Source organism: Elaeis guineensis, chromosome 9 (assembly GCF_000442705.2).
Source record: "Elaeis guineensis isolate ETL-2024a chromosome 9, EG11, whole genome shotgun sequence".
Classification (NCBI taxonomy): domain Eukaryota; kingdom Viridiplantae; phylum Streptophyta; class Magnoliopsida; order Arecales; family Arecaceae; genus Elaeis; species Elaeis guineensis.
In genome coordinates, this window is record NC_026001.2 from 17,849,018 (window position 1) to 17,867,212 (window position 18,195).

General features: G+C 36.9%; 2 protein-coding genes across 5 annotated transcripts in view; both read left to right on the forward strand.

Moving 5' to 3' along the window:
* Window positions 1-245: 245 nt before the first annotated feature.
* Window positions 246-6,590, forward strand: LOC105051393 (adenylate kinase 4). The gene is made up of 6 exons (XM_010931828.4): window positions 246-470; window positions 2,526-2,671; window positions 2,756-2,875; window positions 3,006-3,173; window positions 4,127-4,216; window positions 6,294-6,590. Exons 1-6 carry the CDS (start codon window positions 356-358, stop codon window positions 6,390-6,392), a joined length of 738 nt encoding a protein of 245 aa, XP_010930130.2. The 5' UTR covers window positions 246-355; the 3' UTR covers window positions 6,393-6,590.
* Window positions 6,591-11,287: 4,697 nt separating this feature from the next.
* Window positions 11,288-18,195, forward strand: part of LOC105051392 (sister chromatid cohesion 1 protein 2) — a 28,973-nt gene continuing 22,065 nt past the window's right edge. The window contains exons 1-8 of one of the 4 annotated variants that reach the window (XM_073243362.1): window positions 11,378-11,543; window positions 15,558-15,614; window positions 15,706-15,924; window positions 16,027-16,064; window positions 16,273-16,316; window positions 16,448-16,512; window positions 16,598-16,995; window positions 17,135-17,243. In XM_073243362.1, coding sequence (XP_073099463.1) covers window positions 15,815-15,924; window positions 16,027-16,064; window positions 16,273-16,316; window positions 16,448-16,512; window positions 16,598-16,995; window positions 17,135-17,243 — 764 coding nt within the window. In that variant the 5' untranslated portion in view covers window positions 11,378-11,543; window positions 15,558-15,614; window positions 15,706-15,814. Of the gene's footprint in view, window positions 11,544-15,557; window positions 15,925-16,026; window positions 16,065-16,272; window positions 16,317-16,447; window positions 16,513-16,597; window positions 16,996-17,134; window positions 17,244-18,195 lie in introns of all 4 variants that reach the window. The other 3 variants (XM_073243359.1, XM_073243360.1, XM_073243361.1) reach the window with 3 other exon arrangements.

The following is an 18,195-nucleotide window of genomic DNA, read 5'->3' on the forward strand; positions in this document are numbered from 1 at the left end:
AACTTCCCACACACAAATTAGGTAACCATTTCTCCCTTAAATTGCACCCTCGGACAAATAACAGCATCAATAATAAACGCTCTGGATCAAACTATCTCAAGAAAAGACTGTACAACTGACGGTAATGATGCAAATTACACGTAAGGTTAAAGTACTCTGACGGATCAACTTATTGAGAATCTGAGGCCCCCGGAAAGATTCGCCACTTAGCGATAGCGGGCCGTAAACCCTCAATAAAAACCCTTCTCTGTTTGCATTGTTTTCTTCGTTCTCGATCTCGATCTCTTCTCGGGTGGAGCGAGATAGATTTAGATCAATATTTCGATCCAGAGAGAAGGAGGAGGAGAGAGAAGAGATGGCGAGCAACAGCGGAGTGGATCTGGCGGACATTCCATCGGTAGATCTGATGACGGAGCTTCTCCGCCGCATGAAATGCGCCTCCAAGCCCGACAAGCGCCTCATCCTCGTCGGTATATAGATTTCCTCTGGATCTGATCTAAGATTATTCTCTAGGGTTAGATTTGCCTTTTTTTCCTTTTTTTTCTTCGTTTTCTTTTCTTCCGATGGAGGTTTATTTGGGATTTCATCTGTAACGTAGAGCCTGCTTTTCTTTTTGGCTGAGATCCTTTTGCTTTAGTTGGGCTTGGGGTTCTGGGATGCGCTTTTCTTTGGGGATATTTTTTTGCCGCTTTGTTTATTTTTAAGGCTTTTATGGACTAGTATGATAGTTTCTTTCTTAATCTTTTTCTTAGTTATCGATGTGTATCATTATTGCGTACGAAGAAAGACTGATTTTTTAGAGGCTTTAGATGAATTTGCTGCAAACCGTGATTCTGAAGCTTAAATGATCGCCTTTTATTTACGGCAAAGGGAGGAAATTTCATCATTCGTTTTTTTTTTTTTTTTGGATGTATGAGACTTATATCACATAGTTTCATTGGACTAGCAGGAAAAGGAACTTGTTTTGGACATCCCTACAGAGTCTGATAATACTCCTCTAAGTGAATTTCTACCAAGATGAGAGAATAAGTTCCCCTTTTAAAACAAGACATACTCTTAATTAGATGTAGACAGTGCTAATCAGTTATTAGCATGAGGAATCATAATAGGAAGTTATTCCTATGGTTCTTCTGGATGGATGAGAATGGTGGGTAGCAAAGTGAGCGCACATTGGAATGATATGCCTTAACAGGTGTGAGGTTGCTGTAGCAGATGTGTTTGGCTCTTGTTTTAACCAGCGAAATTATTTGCAGTTGCTTTAGGTCCTTGCACCATTCTTGATGGTTCATTCCTATTGTGCTCTGTAACTTCTGTTGTGATAACATGTTACATTATTCTTCCATTTGAGCTTTTCCATCTTGCATCCCAAATCTGAGATGAATGCTACCATGATGTATCCTTTTTTGTTGCTGTGTATGCCATACTGTTCTAAACGATATCACGATCTCAGTCCATTGTTGCATCCCATGTCTAGTTAGTTGTAATTTTATTCTTGTGCTACCACTCATCTATCTCAATATCGTCATCTTGGGTCAACTCTAGCTGGATCAACAGCAAGAATTGCATGAGTATAATGTGATCTTGTATGCCTCCAAATCACTCGTTGATTGAAAATTGATCTGCATATAGATGTCCCATTAAGATACACAAAATCTAAAAATTAACTTAGCTTTATATAATTTATTTTGTTTCCTTTTCTTTTTAGGGGGATTTACCAAATCACTTCCATGATCAATATAGAAGATCTTTAGCCTAGGCAATGAGAAGATGAAACAGATAACATCTCGGAGGATTGTTTTTCTCGAGTGTCAAATGCATGAACTAGAAACATCGTTTTGGTACACCTACAATGCTCCATTCATGTTAGATATTGCTTTACATATAAAGATCTTTATAATTCGTCACAGTAAATGATTGCACTGGACATCTTTTAACCTTCATTTCTTGAAAGGATTTAAGGGAACAAAAACATTCCTTTTCTTTCATATGTTGGAACTTAGGTATGTTTTCATGAGATGTTTCTGATTATTGATGTATGTGTTGTTTAATGAAAATATACTGTAATTATTTTGTTTTTGTTGACTAACCAATTGACCCCAAAGGCTTAAACTGATGGTGAAAGGTCAACAATGTCAATCGGGCTTAACACCTCCTCGCCCCATGTACAGCTTGGATCATGCACATGGAAGGGCCACAATGACTGAAATGAGTCAAGATAACAAGGACATTGATTGATAAGTCCAGACAATAACCAGGATAATTAAATAAAGAATTAGCATGGAGGATATTATAAGTTGCGATCTCCAGCAACTCTGAGCTCTAATATCATGTTGACTAACCAATTGGTCTCAAAAGCTTAAGTTGATAGAGAAAAGGTTAAAAGTATATATATCAGGTTTAATAGTTTTCCACATCATTTGTCTATGAAACCTTTATGATAGATCTCTTTTTCTTTCTAAAAGAGATAGAGAATAATAGATTCATTGAGGGATTATTTCTAAGTTTTCTTTAATGCTTAAGTGCAGGCCCACCGGGATCTGGAAAGGGGACCCAGTCACCAATAATTAAGGATGAATATTGCTTATGCCATTTGGCCACAGGTGATATGTTGAGGGCTGCTGTTGCAGCCAAGACCCCTCTTGGGGTCAAAGCTAAAGAGGCCATGGATAAGGTACTAATAAGTAATTGAAATAAGGGTAATTATAGAACAGTACCTTTTTACCATTTGTTGTTTGTTTTGCTCCTCTCTTTTCAGGGTGAGCTTGTCTCTGATGACTTGGTTGTTGGAATAATCGATGAAGCCATGAAGAAACCATCATGCCAAAAGGGATTCATTCTTGATGGGTTCCCAAGGACGGTTGTTCAAGCACAAAAGGTTAAATTCTATTTCCCTTACATTATAATTCTAGCTGGATGATTAGTGTGTCAAGCTTCTACTGCTTTTTATGGAACTATATTTTGCTAAGTAAATTTTTTGTCAATTTCCTGGCAAATTCTGCATGCAGCTTGATGAGATGTTGGAAAAGCAGGGCACCAAAATTGACAAGGTGCTCAACTTTGCAATTGATGATGCCATACTGGAAGAAAGAATTACTGGTCGTTGGATCCATCCAGCTAGTGGAAGGACTTACCATTCAAAATTTGCTCCTCCAAAGGTTCCTGCCATTGATGATGTAAGTGGATAATAATCAATAATTTACTTATTTATTTTTTGGAACTGAAGCATGCTTTATACTTGGGGTGTTTATGTATAATATGTTGAATAGGCATAACAAAAGGTAGCCATGTAGGTAACATGTGTCTATCTGCTGATGTTTAAGTTGGCAAGATCATTACAATGCCACTTGTTGAGCCATTACACCTTTCTACTCTATGGATCTGGGGGAGGCTTAGTAGGATGGAAAGATGGTCCAGAAGCATTTGTTTGTTTGCTCAATGTGAAGGCATATCAAAACCTTAATGGTGGAGTAGCATTTTTCCAATACACGTGAACGTTAATGACATGCTGTGAGCTCATGAACCATGGGTAGTTTCTAATTCAAGTTTTCTTGAATCATGGTATCAATATTGATATGCTTGAGCACACTCCAATCAAGAGATGGGTTTTCCAGTTTGACTCTTTAAATGCCTTTCCGATAGGCAATTACTGTGCTGTTGTGGTGCCACTGGTGTATGGATAAGTAAATTAATTAATAACTATTGTAAGTCTACCAAGAATTTTGAAACATCTTGCTTTTCAACTTTGGGGAAACATCATTGCTTTTTGTATCTATGGTAACCTAGCTTCCCATCTTTCTTGTCTGAGGAACATGCTAGACTATGTATAGATCGCTGGATGCTGCGTCTAAGTGCAAATAGCCCCATACATGGTTTGTGGTTTGCTCCTAATAGGAGTGCTTATTACCTACTATGGACAATTCCTCTTTTATCTGTAAACTTGTTTTATCACATTACTTGTGTTGCAAATTACCCGATGCAAATTTTTTCATGCATGCCATTTTGCTAGATTTATTGTCTCTGAGCTTTTGGCAATGCCTTAGAACACCAGATATTCTGTCCGGTCCTGTCTTACTTGCTGAATCATATATGTATTTTGGTGCTTATATTGCTTCCTTCCTTTTTGAAGGTCACTGGAGAGCCACTGATTCAAAGGAAGGATGACACAGCTGAGGTCCTTAAGTCAAGGCTTGAAGCATTCCACAGACAAACTGAACCTGTATGGAATTTCGTTTATGTTCTGTCTATGCCTGCTCAGATTTTTAATGATTTCTTAACATTGAGATTTCGAGAGCTTCCCCTATTTATTTGATTTTTCCATGAAAGTTAATGTTGAAATAAGTATATGTTTTTGTTTGACAAGCTGTTACTTCTGGTTCACATCCTATATAATTTTGGCAGTTAGATAATGCCCATTTTTCCTTCTATTTGTGGGTATTTTGTTTTTCCTATACTTCATGCAGAATCATTATGATTCAAAACCATGAACAAATCTATCACTTTTTAAAACTTCTCACAACTTCCATCCCTGTCTTAGTAGCCCTTGTCAGTCTTCTCCTGATCCTTCATGACAAATCTGAGAGCCTGTTTCTTTCTGGAGCCTTCTCAAGTTCTTTTACATGACCTACAATCCTAGTCTTTTCTCAACCTCTACTACATGCTGGTTTTATAATATTATACATGTCTTAGCTTGCCTTGGGCCAGGATAGTGATTTCATCAAATCCTCATTTTTGATAGTGATGCTTTTTCCATATACCTTGATTCTCTTATGGCCCAAACATGATATTGCTGTCTTGCAATATATTCTTTTTTCCCCCTCCAATGACACTGTGATCTTCATCCTCCCACTCTAATTCCAAATCCTCCCACTCTAATTCCAAAAGATGTTGCTCTCTTTCACCATTCGATCATGAAATATATTCAAGATAGCCAAAAATGTACTTTATTTGATGATAAAGTCCTATATATAACGTTCATGGAAAGATGCGTATTTTATACATGAAAATGAACATGTAAATCCAATTTTGTACATGTGCATATCTGGTTGGTCTACAGAAATATATTTTATACTCTTGGACATCTATTCATAGTCTGTGATTTCTTGTGTATGTGGACATATTCCCATCTAGAAGACAACTAGATAGATGTCATGTTTTTCTATACATATGTCCGTACATATTCATCAGCTTTTTCCGTATTGAGGTTTTCCTGTCATTGCTTGTCTTGTTAGCGAGATTATGACTTTGTTTAGAACTTGACCTGATGGAAAAAATTGATACCGTGGCTCCATATGATTCTGAGATTTGTGCATAGACACATTGCTCTGTTCATTTTCATCATATTATATCAACCTGAATCCTTAATATATATATATATATATATATATGATGCATTAAATGAATTGCAAGATTGTTTGGATAAACATAACCTAAATTTATGGACACTGTCATCTTTAAGGGCAAAGCCTTAATTTCAGTTGTTATTGAAAGATTCTGGTCTCTGTTTTGATATCTTGAAACTCCACATTAAGAATTTGTGCAACGTGGAGAAGCTATTGTGCGATATGCGACACATGACAAATGTATGGTCGAGTCTTTTCCCAGAAATCCTGATATGCAGGGTTTCTTTCAAATTTATCCTGGGACTAAAACCTGTTGTTCATCATTGACAGGTCAGTTTTATGCAAATCCTAGGTTTTAGATAAAGATTTTTTATTATATAAGAAGTAAGATTCTTGCAGGAGAGTTTATTTTGCTACTTGTTGAGAATTAGAAATTAAAATGTATTAGGTTCTATATCATTCAAAAATGTCATATCAAATCTTGAGATTGAGTGTATTTATTCAGTGATGTACAACCTCATCACATGCTTAAACCAATCATTTTATACTGTTCAATGTGCCTCGTTATTTTTTCCTAGAAATCCTGTTATGCAGAGTTTCCTTCAAATTTATCCTGGGACTTAAACCTGTTGTTCATCATGGAGGGGTCAGTTTTATGCAAACACTAGGTTTTACATAAAGATTTTTAATTATATAAGAAGTAAGATTCTGGCAGGAGAGTTTATTTTGCTACTTGTTAAGAATAAGAAATTAAAATATATTGGGTTCTATATCAGCCAAAACTGTCATATCAAATCTTGAGCTTGAATGTATTTATTCAGTGATGTGCAACCTCATCACATATGCTTAAACCAATCGTTTTATACTGTTCAATGTGCCTCGTTATTTTCCTGCATCTTCAAATTTTTCATCAGATTAGTCCAAGCCAATGGGTTGCTGCTTTTTATGTTGTAGGTCATTGATTACTACTCCAAGAAGGGTGTCGTGGTGCAGCTTCATGCCGACAAACCCCCAAAAGATGTCACCACCGAGGTTCAGAAGGCTCTTTCATGAGCGGAACCTCCCCACAATTATTTGTTTATCAATGTAACTCACCTGGGCATTGGTTAACCTGTGCACTCTGATACATTGTCAGCTGGAGGTTGAATCTCCTGAAATTTTTTTTCCCTTTCACCAAGCATTTTGCACTTCGGCTTTTTGGCTTGAGAGTTCTTAACAAATGCAGGCCAGAATAAAGTTTTTCACATGCAACCAAGAGTTTTTGTAGTAAAAGTTGTGATGTGGCATGGAATTGATCAGATCTTTTGTGTGAAAATGTTTCAAAATCTGAAGCTGTGTGTGGTTTTGTTGACTGATGTTTTTCTTAGGCTTGCAAAGGTCACTCTCTGTGATTGGACTGTGAGATCCCTATTATAGTTGGTCAAGGGTCTCAGATGTCCGATGTGTTAACATGCTTGTGTTAACAGAGGTTCATGGCACAAAGTTACTGAAATCATGCTGTCATAATCTGAATTTTGTAGCAGTATATTCAGCATCATTTAGGATGTAGATTGAGCACCAACTGGCATGCTTCTGGTGTCAATAGCCACGTTGCATCCGGATGTGGCGCATGGAAGGTGGAGGAGCCTAGTAATATTGAATGGTAGTGTTAATAACTAATGTTATTTGCTTCTTCATGCTATGAATAGTGCATCTCTCCCTGTTCCTCCTGTTTTTGTGTTTGGTTTCACCTTCAATTGCGGTTATACATATTTTTGTCTTGGTTAACTATTTTTATTTTTATTTTTTCAATCTTTTTAAAAATTTTTATAGATATATTTAAAGATGAAAGTAGTATAGATATTATCCGTCCGAATCCATTTTCGTATCCGAATCAATCTGAATATGGATACAAATTTGAGGATTCGGTTAATATATGAATAGACAACTATTCGATCTATATTCGAATATCTAAATTAATATATAATTTTATATAATTTTATATAATATTTATTAATTTTTTAAAAATATAGACAGTCATATAAGCATATTATTAAATTGAATGATTATTTATTTAATAATATTTTTAATTTAGTAGTCATAAAATTTAATTATTTAATTTATATTTATAATTATATTTAAAGATATAATTATTTATAGTATTCGAATGATATTAGTATTTATTTAAAATAAATATGAATATAAATTTTTGTATTTGAATAATATCTGTATCTGTATTTATGTTCGTTAGATAAAATAAATATAGATATGTTGATATTCGATTCATATTCGATCTGTTTTTAATTTTAGATATATTTGATTAAGCATGGTGGTATTCAGTAATAAAAATGAGTAAATTTTATTTCAGGTGTTTGGTTAAAAAAATTTATTTTTATTTTAATTTTTTTAGAAAAAAGAGAATGCTCCGATCCTCCGACATATAATTCTCATTCTCCGGTCACGGTCCAGGGGCATGTTTATTTTGATTTTTATGCCAATTCCTTTGGATTTCTATTCTGGATCTAATCTTACATTAAATGCGCCCCATATTTTCATTATTAATCAATTATTTCTAAACAAATGATGGGTCTTACGTCTGTATTTTTTTGTTAGGAAGTAAATGCAGAGAAATGAGGCAAATACGTGGGTACGGTGGGAATGAATAAAGAATGCATTTATTAATGACTAGACGTAATTTTTTGTTAGGAAGTAAATGCAGAGAAATGAGGCAAATACGTGGGTACGGTGGGAATGAATAAAGAATGCATTTATTAATGACTTTAAACAAGTTTAATCTGTTAAGTCACCGTCATATATTATGATGCCTTCTATGATTTCTTCTCTTTAATAAACCATACCATAACAATTGTTCAGATAGAGGATTGGAGATGGCTAATCCAATTAACGTGCCCAGGGGCCCCTGATTGTCACTTGTCACCATTTCTTCTCAATTGGACACCCACGGCAAGTAATTGTGGAAGGTTGGAGAATATGACGATGAAAGATTTATTTGTAGATGGAGATAGGAAATGAAATATTAACTTCATCACCCACGTATTTGACGAAGGCCAGAAAGGAAGAGACTTATCCATCGCCATTCCCATATCAAGTACTTCTGATAGGTTGGTCTTAGGAAGGATTGGTGCCCTCCAAAGTCAAGTCTAGAAGATTTGGCTCCTCGTTGATGAGGAATGTAGTTTAGATTTGAAAAATTAGCATCCATCCAAGAGTAGCACTTTTTTCTATATCATGGGATTGTCTCCCTTATCACAATGTGCTGCATCATCTTCTTACTATGATTACTGCCTAGGGATTGAAGTGATTGTTAGCCATGTTCACCTTAAATGTTTGAGAGCACATCGTGTGTGGTGTCTAGACATTAATCATGGTATGATCTTTAAATGAGATCAAGAAATTCAAATAATATTGTCCGACTAATCTTTTTGTATGAGATCCTGAGTTGTTATAAATAGTACCAGAGCCAATCCGGTCCATAACTTATGTAGACTAGGAGATACTACAGTATGAGTTTATTGGGATTGACCATTGACCGATCACGATATTTGTAAATGAAAATATAGATCAGACCTTTAACCTAGCAAAGACGTCGTAGTTTGAACAGAGAGAGTATATAAGGATCGATATAAGCGTGTATTTAATCCCGCATCGATTATTCGGTCAGAAGATCTTAGATATTTATATAGGCTAAGAAACTTAAATAATACCTTCCGACTAATCTTGTTGAGTGAGGTCATGAATTGTTATAGACCGGATCTCTCTTTATTATTGAATGCATTAATGAGTCGGCTAAAATGTAGAGAGACAGGGAGATCAATAAGACCGTTACTACCTATCATATTGCTTATCACATACTTGTTTGGCAAGGAATAGTTGCATGCATGAGAACATGGATTAGAGGCCTCTAGGTTACTTTCATGAAATCTCCATTGTAAGCTTTAGAGTTCATCCATGCAATTTCCTCTCGTTGGTCTTTGATAGTCAGAGAAAACTAGGACTCTCCCTCCATAGTTATTGCACATTTTAAGGTAATTTATATCACATTTCAACCCAATCCTTTAGCTATTTTTAAGATCAACTACGATGGTAACATATGGGAGTGCTAGATGGTACAACCAATGATGGAGTTGGATTAATTTGTTATTGACAATCCGAGTCCTCTTATGATGGCTGCATCCACTTCAGCTTGACCACTGGAGGATTGTCCCATCATTGGTGTCATTGAAGTTTTTTATGATTGAAATTGGTATCATTGAAATTACTCATATTGTTAGAGAGATCAACAGTGCAGCAGAAGTTGTAAGTCCTCGGACTCTGTCCTCTAAACAGTCAAATTCATGCCTGCGCCGCTGTAGGGTCATTTGTCTTGATCTCTCATTCAACCCAAGGACATGGTAGAAACCAAGGTTAACTCTTCCGGTACCAAACCTTGGTGTACCTTCTTTGGCATGGACTTAGGTAGTATCCCACCTGGTATCATTTCGGAGACATCAAAAAGAATTGGAGGTGAAACTTTGGTATACCTTCTTTGGCAAGGACTCAGGTAGTATGCCACCTAGTATCATTTCGGAGAGATTAAAAAAAAAAAAAGGATCGGAGGTGAAGCAATTTGATGCATCGGTAAGGGGTTCAAAATATATTTTTTATATGGAAGTAAAAGTGCCCCCCTCGCAATACGTGCACGATACTTACTCTTATAAGGGAGAAAAAAAAAAAAACAAAAAACATGGATTATTATCCTGGGCTTCGAAGCATCCAGAAGAGAGGCCTCTTGTTCCATATCTCGGGCACGTGTCCTACACGTGACACATGTCAATCTGAGATAAAATCACACTTTACTAAACAAATAAATAAATTATCAAAGAAAGAGGATAGGGTTAAGCCCTCTCTCCCACGCGTAACTCGTGTCACCCTGAGGCAAAAGCACACACAGCAGTAAACAAATAAATAAATTACCAACCTCGGAGGATAGAGTTCAGACCTTTCTCTGTCAGTCATCCTTGCTGGACGGGGCTTAATATTATTTCCCATTTTCATTTTTTTTCTTTGTTTTCTTTTTAATTTGTTTAATAACATTTAACTACATGCTTCTGGGCAATCATTGATTACGGGCGTCCCCTAATCTACATCCGAAGCCGACCGTTGCGATCTTCAATTACCAAAATGACCACTGCCAGCTCAGCGAACCCAGCCCGACAGAACTGCAGCGGCGTATTCCACATCAACCGAAACAGGTATGTATTAACAAAGGACAAACTCTTCTTACCCAAAAAAAAAAAAAAAAACAAACTCTCGTAATCAAAACATGAGACAGGCTTTTGCTCGCCAAAAGGCAAAAGAGCCCTCTCCAGCTCATCGCCACGAGCTTTGCTTGCTAAAATGCCCGGTATCGTTACATATTTTTCTTTCCCCAAACTCAGGATAAGCGATTTTTATAGACTGTAACGTACAAATTAATTTTTAATTAAAAAATTAACTTTAAATTCAGAACAGATACAAATTTTTTAAAAAAATATCTAAAACAGATGTAAATCAATATGAATAATGATATGCTTTCTCCTAAATTCAATATATTATAATTATAATTTTAATTTTTTTAAAAAATTAATTATTTGTTAATATTTATATAATAAATATTTTAGAAATCCAATCTATTTTGATTCGATCCATGTTTTTTTCAGACTCAAACTGATTTAATATAAGATAGATACAAAATAGATATGGATACGAAGTATTTAACTATAAACTGATATGGACGTTCGTCTGACTCATATCCAATCTAATACGTTATTAGCGCTTCCCCACTTTAAATTAAAATTAGTTTTTTTTTTTTTCTTTCCTTTTCCACGAAGGCCGGGGTCAGGGCCACTGGAGGGCAATTCAGTAATTTAATCTCACTCTGTGTCCCGTTGTTTCCCTACGCCTTTCTCTGGCTTCTGTCATAAGCCATCAGTTTCCCACCCTCTCCCTTCCCCTCTAAATAGAGTTCTCTTCTTCGCATCTCCTCGCTTCTTCCGCTGAAAAAAAAAGGCTCGCTCAGAGAGCTGGAGAAAGGGAGAGACGTTGGAAGGGAAGAGGCAGCCATGTTGTATTCGCAGTCCCTTCTATCAAGGAAGGGGCCTTTATGCAACATATGGATTGCTGCGTTTTGGTTCAAGAAGCTGAAGAAAGACCAGATTGCCGACACTGATATCTCCTCTTCTGTTGGTACTACCTCTCTCACTCTGTCTCTCTAAGCATTTTTTTTTTCTTGAGATGTTTTGTCCGCAGTGTGACTGTTGACTTCACAATATTTCTTGATGAATTTTACTGTTTAATTTCTATAAATCGAAGTGTTTGTGGGGGATTTTCTTCTTCTTTTTATTTTTTTCCCCTTTTCATAGACCTGTTTTACCTTATTATTTTGCTGGATTTTCCCCTCGTATACATATTTATCTCGAATTTTGTGTGTATTTTTTGGAAGAGACGAGTTGATTTGGTTTTCAAGAGTTGCTAATTTTTTTGATTGTTCTTGTTGCATTGAAGCTGTAAATGATTCATGGTTGTCAAAGTTGATGTTGTGTTCCCAAAATTGTCAAAACCTAGATGAGATATTTGAAGTGGTTATTCATGAATTTTTATGCCTGAATGCTGGACTTGCTTGTTTTATTTTGTTCTTGGAAACTGATGGTCAGATGAGGGCAGGCCTTGGTGCAACGGTAAGGTTGCTTCTTTGTTGACCTATGTGACACGGGTTCTAAACCTGGATACAGGAAACATGCTCTCTGCATGTGGGGGCAAGGTTGCATACATCTGACCCTCTGGGCCCGGTAGTGGGAGCCTCGTGCACTGAGACGCCCTTTTCATTGGAAACAAGTTGGGAGGTTGAGGGCGGGTACACATTTATACCCCCACATCACCTCTTTTTCTTTCAAGGAGTAGAGGGATAGTAGAACTAATGAGCAGAAGGTTCCGCAATATTTACATCGATTAATTATTTAGTTTGCAATGGTTCTTAGCTTAGAATTAAGTATCAAATTCTTTTTCGTGGTGTTTTATGCTAGTAGAAAGAGTTTGATTTGCACTGTATGCTTCCGGGTTGTCAAGAATGTCCTTTTGGTTATTCATGTCAGTGACAATGAAAACACGGGGCACTTTATCAATGATTATACATATGGGCTGTGTAATTGAGTTTGGTTTGGGTGTATAATTTGTGTATTAGGAATGGATGTAATATGGAAGCTTTCCTCTTCATCTAGACACTTTCACATTCATATGGAATCCTGGGAGGTTACTACCTTGTCGCATGAGTAGGAACCATGTGATCCAGAAGACAAGTCTCTGAAGTTGGTACGGATACCAGTTTTTCATTTTAAATTTCATTCTGGGCTCCCTTTCCTGCCAGATGCCTTAACAAGAATCTGGCATCAGTGCAGTGGGGTGACATTAAGTTGAAAGATGGGTGTAACACAATTGCTATCTTCTAAGGTCATATATTAATCCTTTCATGCTACCCATATCGAGAGGTTAACCCTTGTCTGTTTAAGGCTGATGTATTGTGTGTCTAGAAGCTGAGTTTTAGCTGAACATGTAAAGAAAGGTATATAAGCAAGATTTATGTCATATCTCATGTTCATTCTTGAAGCTTTTTTACATTGAGGCTAATTTTTACTTGGTTGCACTATAAATTCCATGCCAATTTCTTCTGTTCTATTGGTTGCTAGCATAAGCATCCATTGAATCTATCTTATCCATTGCCCAGAGAATTGCCAGCTCAAAGAGAAACTTATTATAGGCTTCAATAGCATAAACATCCTTTTTTGTTCTTGGACCATCCTAGTGTAGATTCTTGCTGGTCTGTCTTTGAAATCCCAGTGATAGAAGTTGTGCATTAAAAGATTCTGCCTTGTACAGGCTGTCTGAATGGTTCATTATGGTACCCACTGCCCAATGCATGGTACAGATCAGGCTTCATAAGTAATATGCGTTGAACTGTTAACAGAATCAAATTCTTTAAATTCTTCAATTTAGACACCTCTCTGGTCTGAGTTCAAGTGTTACTCTTCTACAATAGGCATCATTTATTGATTTTAGGGCGTGTTTGGTTCGTGACCGGAATTGGAATTGGAATTGGAATCGAAATGGATTGGAATGAGAATCAAAATGGCCATATCTCTTGATGTGTTTAGTTCGTGATGGGAATTAGAATCGAAATCAAAATTGGATTTAAATATTAGGAAAGAGTAGCGATTGATTTTGGAGAATTAGAGTATTTCCATCCTCCCTAAAATCATAATGGGAATGGGACTTCCCCCAACTAAATGGCTGGAATGAGAGTCACTCATTCTCATCCCATTCCGAAGTCCAAATCCTCCAAACCAAACATGCCCTTAAAGTTGACCCCAGCTAATAGTGGCATTCTTGTTTACTTTATGTTTGGATAATTATACTTATTGCCTACCATGGCAAAAATAGATAGCACTCCTGCAAAAGTGAATGTTGCCTAGAATCATTAAGCATTATAGCTTGAGTTATTGCCAATAAGCACATGCGTTAGTTAAGCACATGTGCAGGAAAAAGGATGGGCCATAAGATCCATGTTTTAGCATATTCGGAGTGAATCAATGATTGTGTTTGCATATACGTCATTTTATGTAAATCCATATTCAAGTCTGTTGCCTTTCTTGCTGTCTAAATAAAATGAAAAGAAAACATAAATAGACCGCAATAGTGCCATTGAACAATTGGGACTTATTTACCAAAAGTTTTGTTATCAGTTCCTTGTTCTGATGGCTATTTAGTTTTAATTCCCTGGTTATATACCAGTGAGTAAGACACACAAATGCATGCAGAAAACTAGTTGTAGGACAAACGGGTTGTGTAAGATACACATTAGGAACTAAAAATGAAATGAAATGTGATCATATTCTAATCTTTCAATAGCAGTCAAAGTAAGGACTCGGAATTATTTTCCCTTTCATTAACATTATTTTTGAGTGTTTTCTTTAATCTACATCAGCTCTCTGTTGGCCATCTAGATATTATAACAAGTTTTACATGTTTCCCCTTCATCTAATCATCTGATTATCTCGCCATAGATTGCTTGTTTTGATCATATTAAAGTGTTTCCAGCCATGGTTTCTTAATAGGAGAAGAAAATTTTGCTTGAGAAACACGGCCTAGATGCCACCAATATGGTTTGAACCATAGAATGCCAAAACCACAACGAATCGGGCGGTTCAGGGTGTGCTGAACCGTATTGGCAGCCAATTAGTGCGGTTCTGGCATTCGATTCGTAACGCCGATGAAAACAGAGTGAGAGAGAAGGAAAGAGAGGAAGAGAGAGAGAGAGGAGAGGAGGAAAAGAGATGGAAAGCCGACAGTAGCCCGCTGAAGCCTCCGAGGCTCCATGGTCCTCTGCGAGAGAAATTAGAGAGAGAGATAGAGAGAGGGGGAGGAAGAGGAATGGAGGGAGGGAAAGATGGCTGGGAGGCCGTCGGATGGAGGAAATCCATTCGTAGCATTCGTTGTTTCGAAATAGGGGTGGGTTGCTCTTGTTTCATTGCCTTTTTTTTTTAATGAAGTCGGCAATAAATTTGCTGGCTTCATCCACAGCAGCCACTCGGTAGCCCTCCGGCAGCCTCTCCACTATCTTCCTCCCCTCCCCGCCCCCTGTCACTAATCTCTCTCGCAGAGGATCACGGAGCCCCTGAGGCCTTGGCGGCCCTCTTGATCGCCACCGTTGGCATCTCCGCTGGCCTTCCTTTTCGTCCCTCCTCCTCCCTTCCTCTCCCCCTCCCCCCTCTCTCTCTTTTCCTCTCTGATTCTCTCTTGTTTCCATGTCGGTTCAAGTCTAGTATGGTCCAATATGGGGGCGTATTGATTCGTACCGCCCAGTCGCCAACCAACCGTCTTGAGGTCCAGTTCTGGGTAGACAAAACTTGGTTTGAACCCTAGATGTCTCCCAATCAGAGAGGGGTGCCAACCAGCTGAATGAAGCCTAGCAAGCCAATCGAGAAACTTCAGCTGATTCATTCGGATTCGTGAATGTTACACTTTAATAACTAAATTCTTAAGCATAAAAATGTTTGTTAGATATAAATTTCTATGAGATTGTGTTTGTATGGTATGTCAAAATGTCAACAAAAGGTTAATATTCTAAAACTCCATGTTCATTATCTCAATGACCAATTTATTTCATTGACTTATGATGACTTGTTTCTTCTGTTATCACTGTTGCAGATAAGATCATGCCTGAGGTTCAAATTTCATATAGAGTATTGGCTCAGCTACTTCTGGGTATTGTCAGGATATTTTCAAAGAAAGTTGACTATCTTTACCATGACTGCAATGAGGCTTTGACTAATATAAGAAAATCATTTATGGCTAGTCAACGGACTGTACAAAATGAAGCAATTGCCAAACCACGACATACTGTTACACAAACCAAAAAGGCGATAGATGTGCCAGATCAGAGAGTTAATAGTGCAGAAGAAGCAATGCCCACAGCACCAATTGAAGCCATGCGTGCACCACATAATCATGTTACTATCACTGTACCAGAAAGATTTGAACTTGATTCCTTTGATCTGGATATCTCAGATGAATGGTAAGAACCAAAAAAACTTATGAAAGCATATAATTCTACGGTTCTACTACCTTTCTTGCATTGTTTGTTTGGATTAACGATTCATAATTCTGGCTTCTTCAGTGAGACTGCCAAATCACATGAGCAGCCCATAGCTCAAGGTATCAATTTTGCACTTGCCTTTGTTTCTTTAATATAAAAAAACCCATTAGAGTCTTCCATATGAAAGTAGTTTGGACTTCAAATAATATATGTAAGGCACTGGTCTCCTTTGTGTTCTTCCACTTTCCTAGACTGTAGAAACTAGAAAGTCTTCATTTAGTAAAAGCTCCATATTTTACTTTCTTAAAACTCTTTGCTCTGTACTAGATGAGTGGACAGACGAAAGGTATCAGACCTTTCTTCTAAATGAGGTACATATCTTTGCATTTTCTGATTCTACATCTGTTGGATTTCTTGGAATCTCTAATTTGTCACTTAATTTGCATGAGTTTCTTTCATAATAATGTGTGATCTAATTTTAGTTGTATTCACGTGACTGCAGCAGTATCACAGGGAAACAGTAACTCATGCTGAGTTCAATTCTGCTTGTTTTACTCCAATGGATGAGTAGGGAAAGAGTCATTGAATTATTCTAATACAGTTGATTATCCATTAATTTTGTGATACTGATTTTTTTTTTTTTTTTTATCAGTGTTCTTCCATCTCACATGATGGATATTGATTTCGAAATTAGTGAAATCTACAACTCGAACAGCCTAGGAGTAAGAGGGGAAAAAACTTGGGGATATTCTCAGCATATAGAAGAAAGTGGGAGTTTTGCAGGTTTAGTGGCCATGGAATCACTGGGCCCTAATGTACACAATGTGGAATCAGATCATCAAGTGCATCCTCTAAAGCCGCAAAAGATGACATCATCAGATCCTGACAAAAACATATGCGCTAAGGAATCACTGAAACTGGTAGAGCCAACTATGTTGCATCAGACAGTATCATCAGATCATGAAAAAAATGAAGTCCATGTGGGGGAAGATTCAAAAGCTACAAGTCCATCCAAAACTTATGATAGAACATACTTACCATGTGATTTAGGTTGGTTGTTATGAGAATGGATTCTGCTATGATTCTAATTCTTATGGGAGAAGTCATCATGGACTCTTTTTTCCATTGTTTTATGCACAACTTATGCTATTCAACATTGATAACCTTCCTTTTTTTTTTCTTGATTTAGGGCTTGCTTCACCAAAATTTACAGTCAGAACTCCAGCTAAAAAGGAACGTCCTTTGATGCTGAGAAAAAGAAAAATTCTTTTTGATGAAACAATTGTGTTGTCTAATGAGTAAGTATGGCTATAAATTGTAACAATGCTCCCCTTAAATTACTCAAACAAAATGAGTTTCATCTGAAACTGTAAATTTATGTTTTACATAGTTCTTATGTCGACTGGAAGCAATTTTATGATTAGACATTAGACAATAAAAACCAAGTATGAAAGTAGACCCTGTACAACTATGAAGTTTTGATCACAAATTCTGCCTGGTTTGAATAAATCTAGAGATGAAGGTTTAAATGAGACAGTACATGTTTGAAAAGCTAGGAACAATCAAAAGCTCTATAGACAAATGATTTTTATTCCCAGCATTAGTTATTTTTATGTGGATAAATTACGTTGTTGACAGAGATGTGTGTTGGAAGTAGGTGGTCCTGGTTAAGATCATGTAAGTGAATCTAATTAGTTGTTTCATGTCAACCAGACTTTTGAGGTTTATGATGAAACATCATTATGTTATAAGGACTATTGATATTCCTTTAGGAGGTGATAAGCCGGAGGTAGGTGAGGATGACTTCAAGTCATCATGCTCCTCGTGCCCTCGGCAACACATGTGCTACAATGGCTGGGACAAAGGGTCACGATCCTGCAAGGGTGAGCTAACTCCGAAAACCCATCTGGCTATTGAAGTAGTAAAAGGAAGTACTGATTCCTTCATGTGGAAAAATAGGGCATCCATTCATGATAGTAACATGATTAAAACTTAAAAGGAGTACCCATTCACAGAGGTTGCCCCATGATAAGACAGCTTTGTTGATTGGTAAGGATCATTATAATCTTTCAGAGTTGAGAGCAAATAAAGAGAGGATTATGATCTACTTAGTGACAAATAGGAGCTAATACAATGTCCTGTCATTTAATACTATGTTACGTCTGGATTCCCTGTGGATAGAACATGCTAATAAACCATCTTTCTAGCATTGCCTTGCAAGATGTGTGGTGTGGAACTCTCTTGATCCCT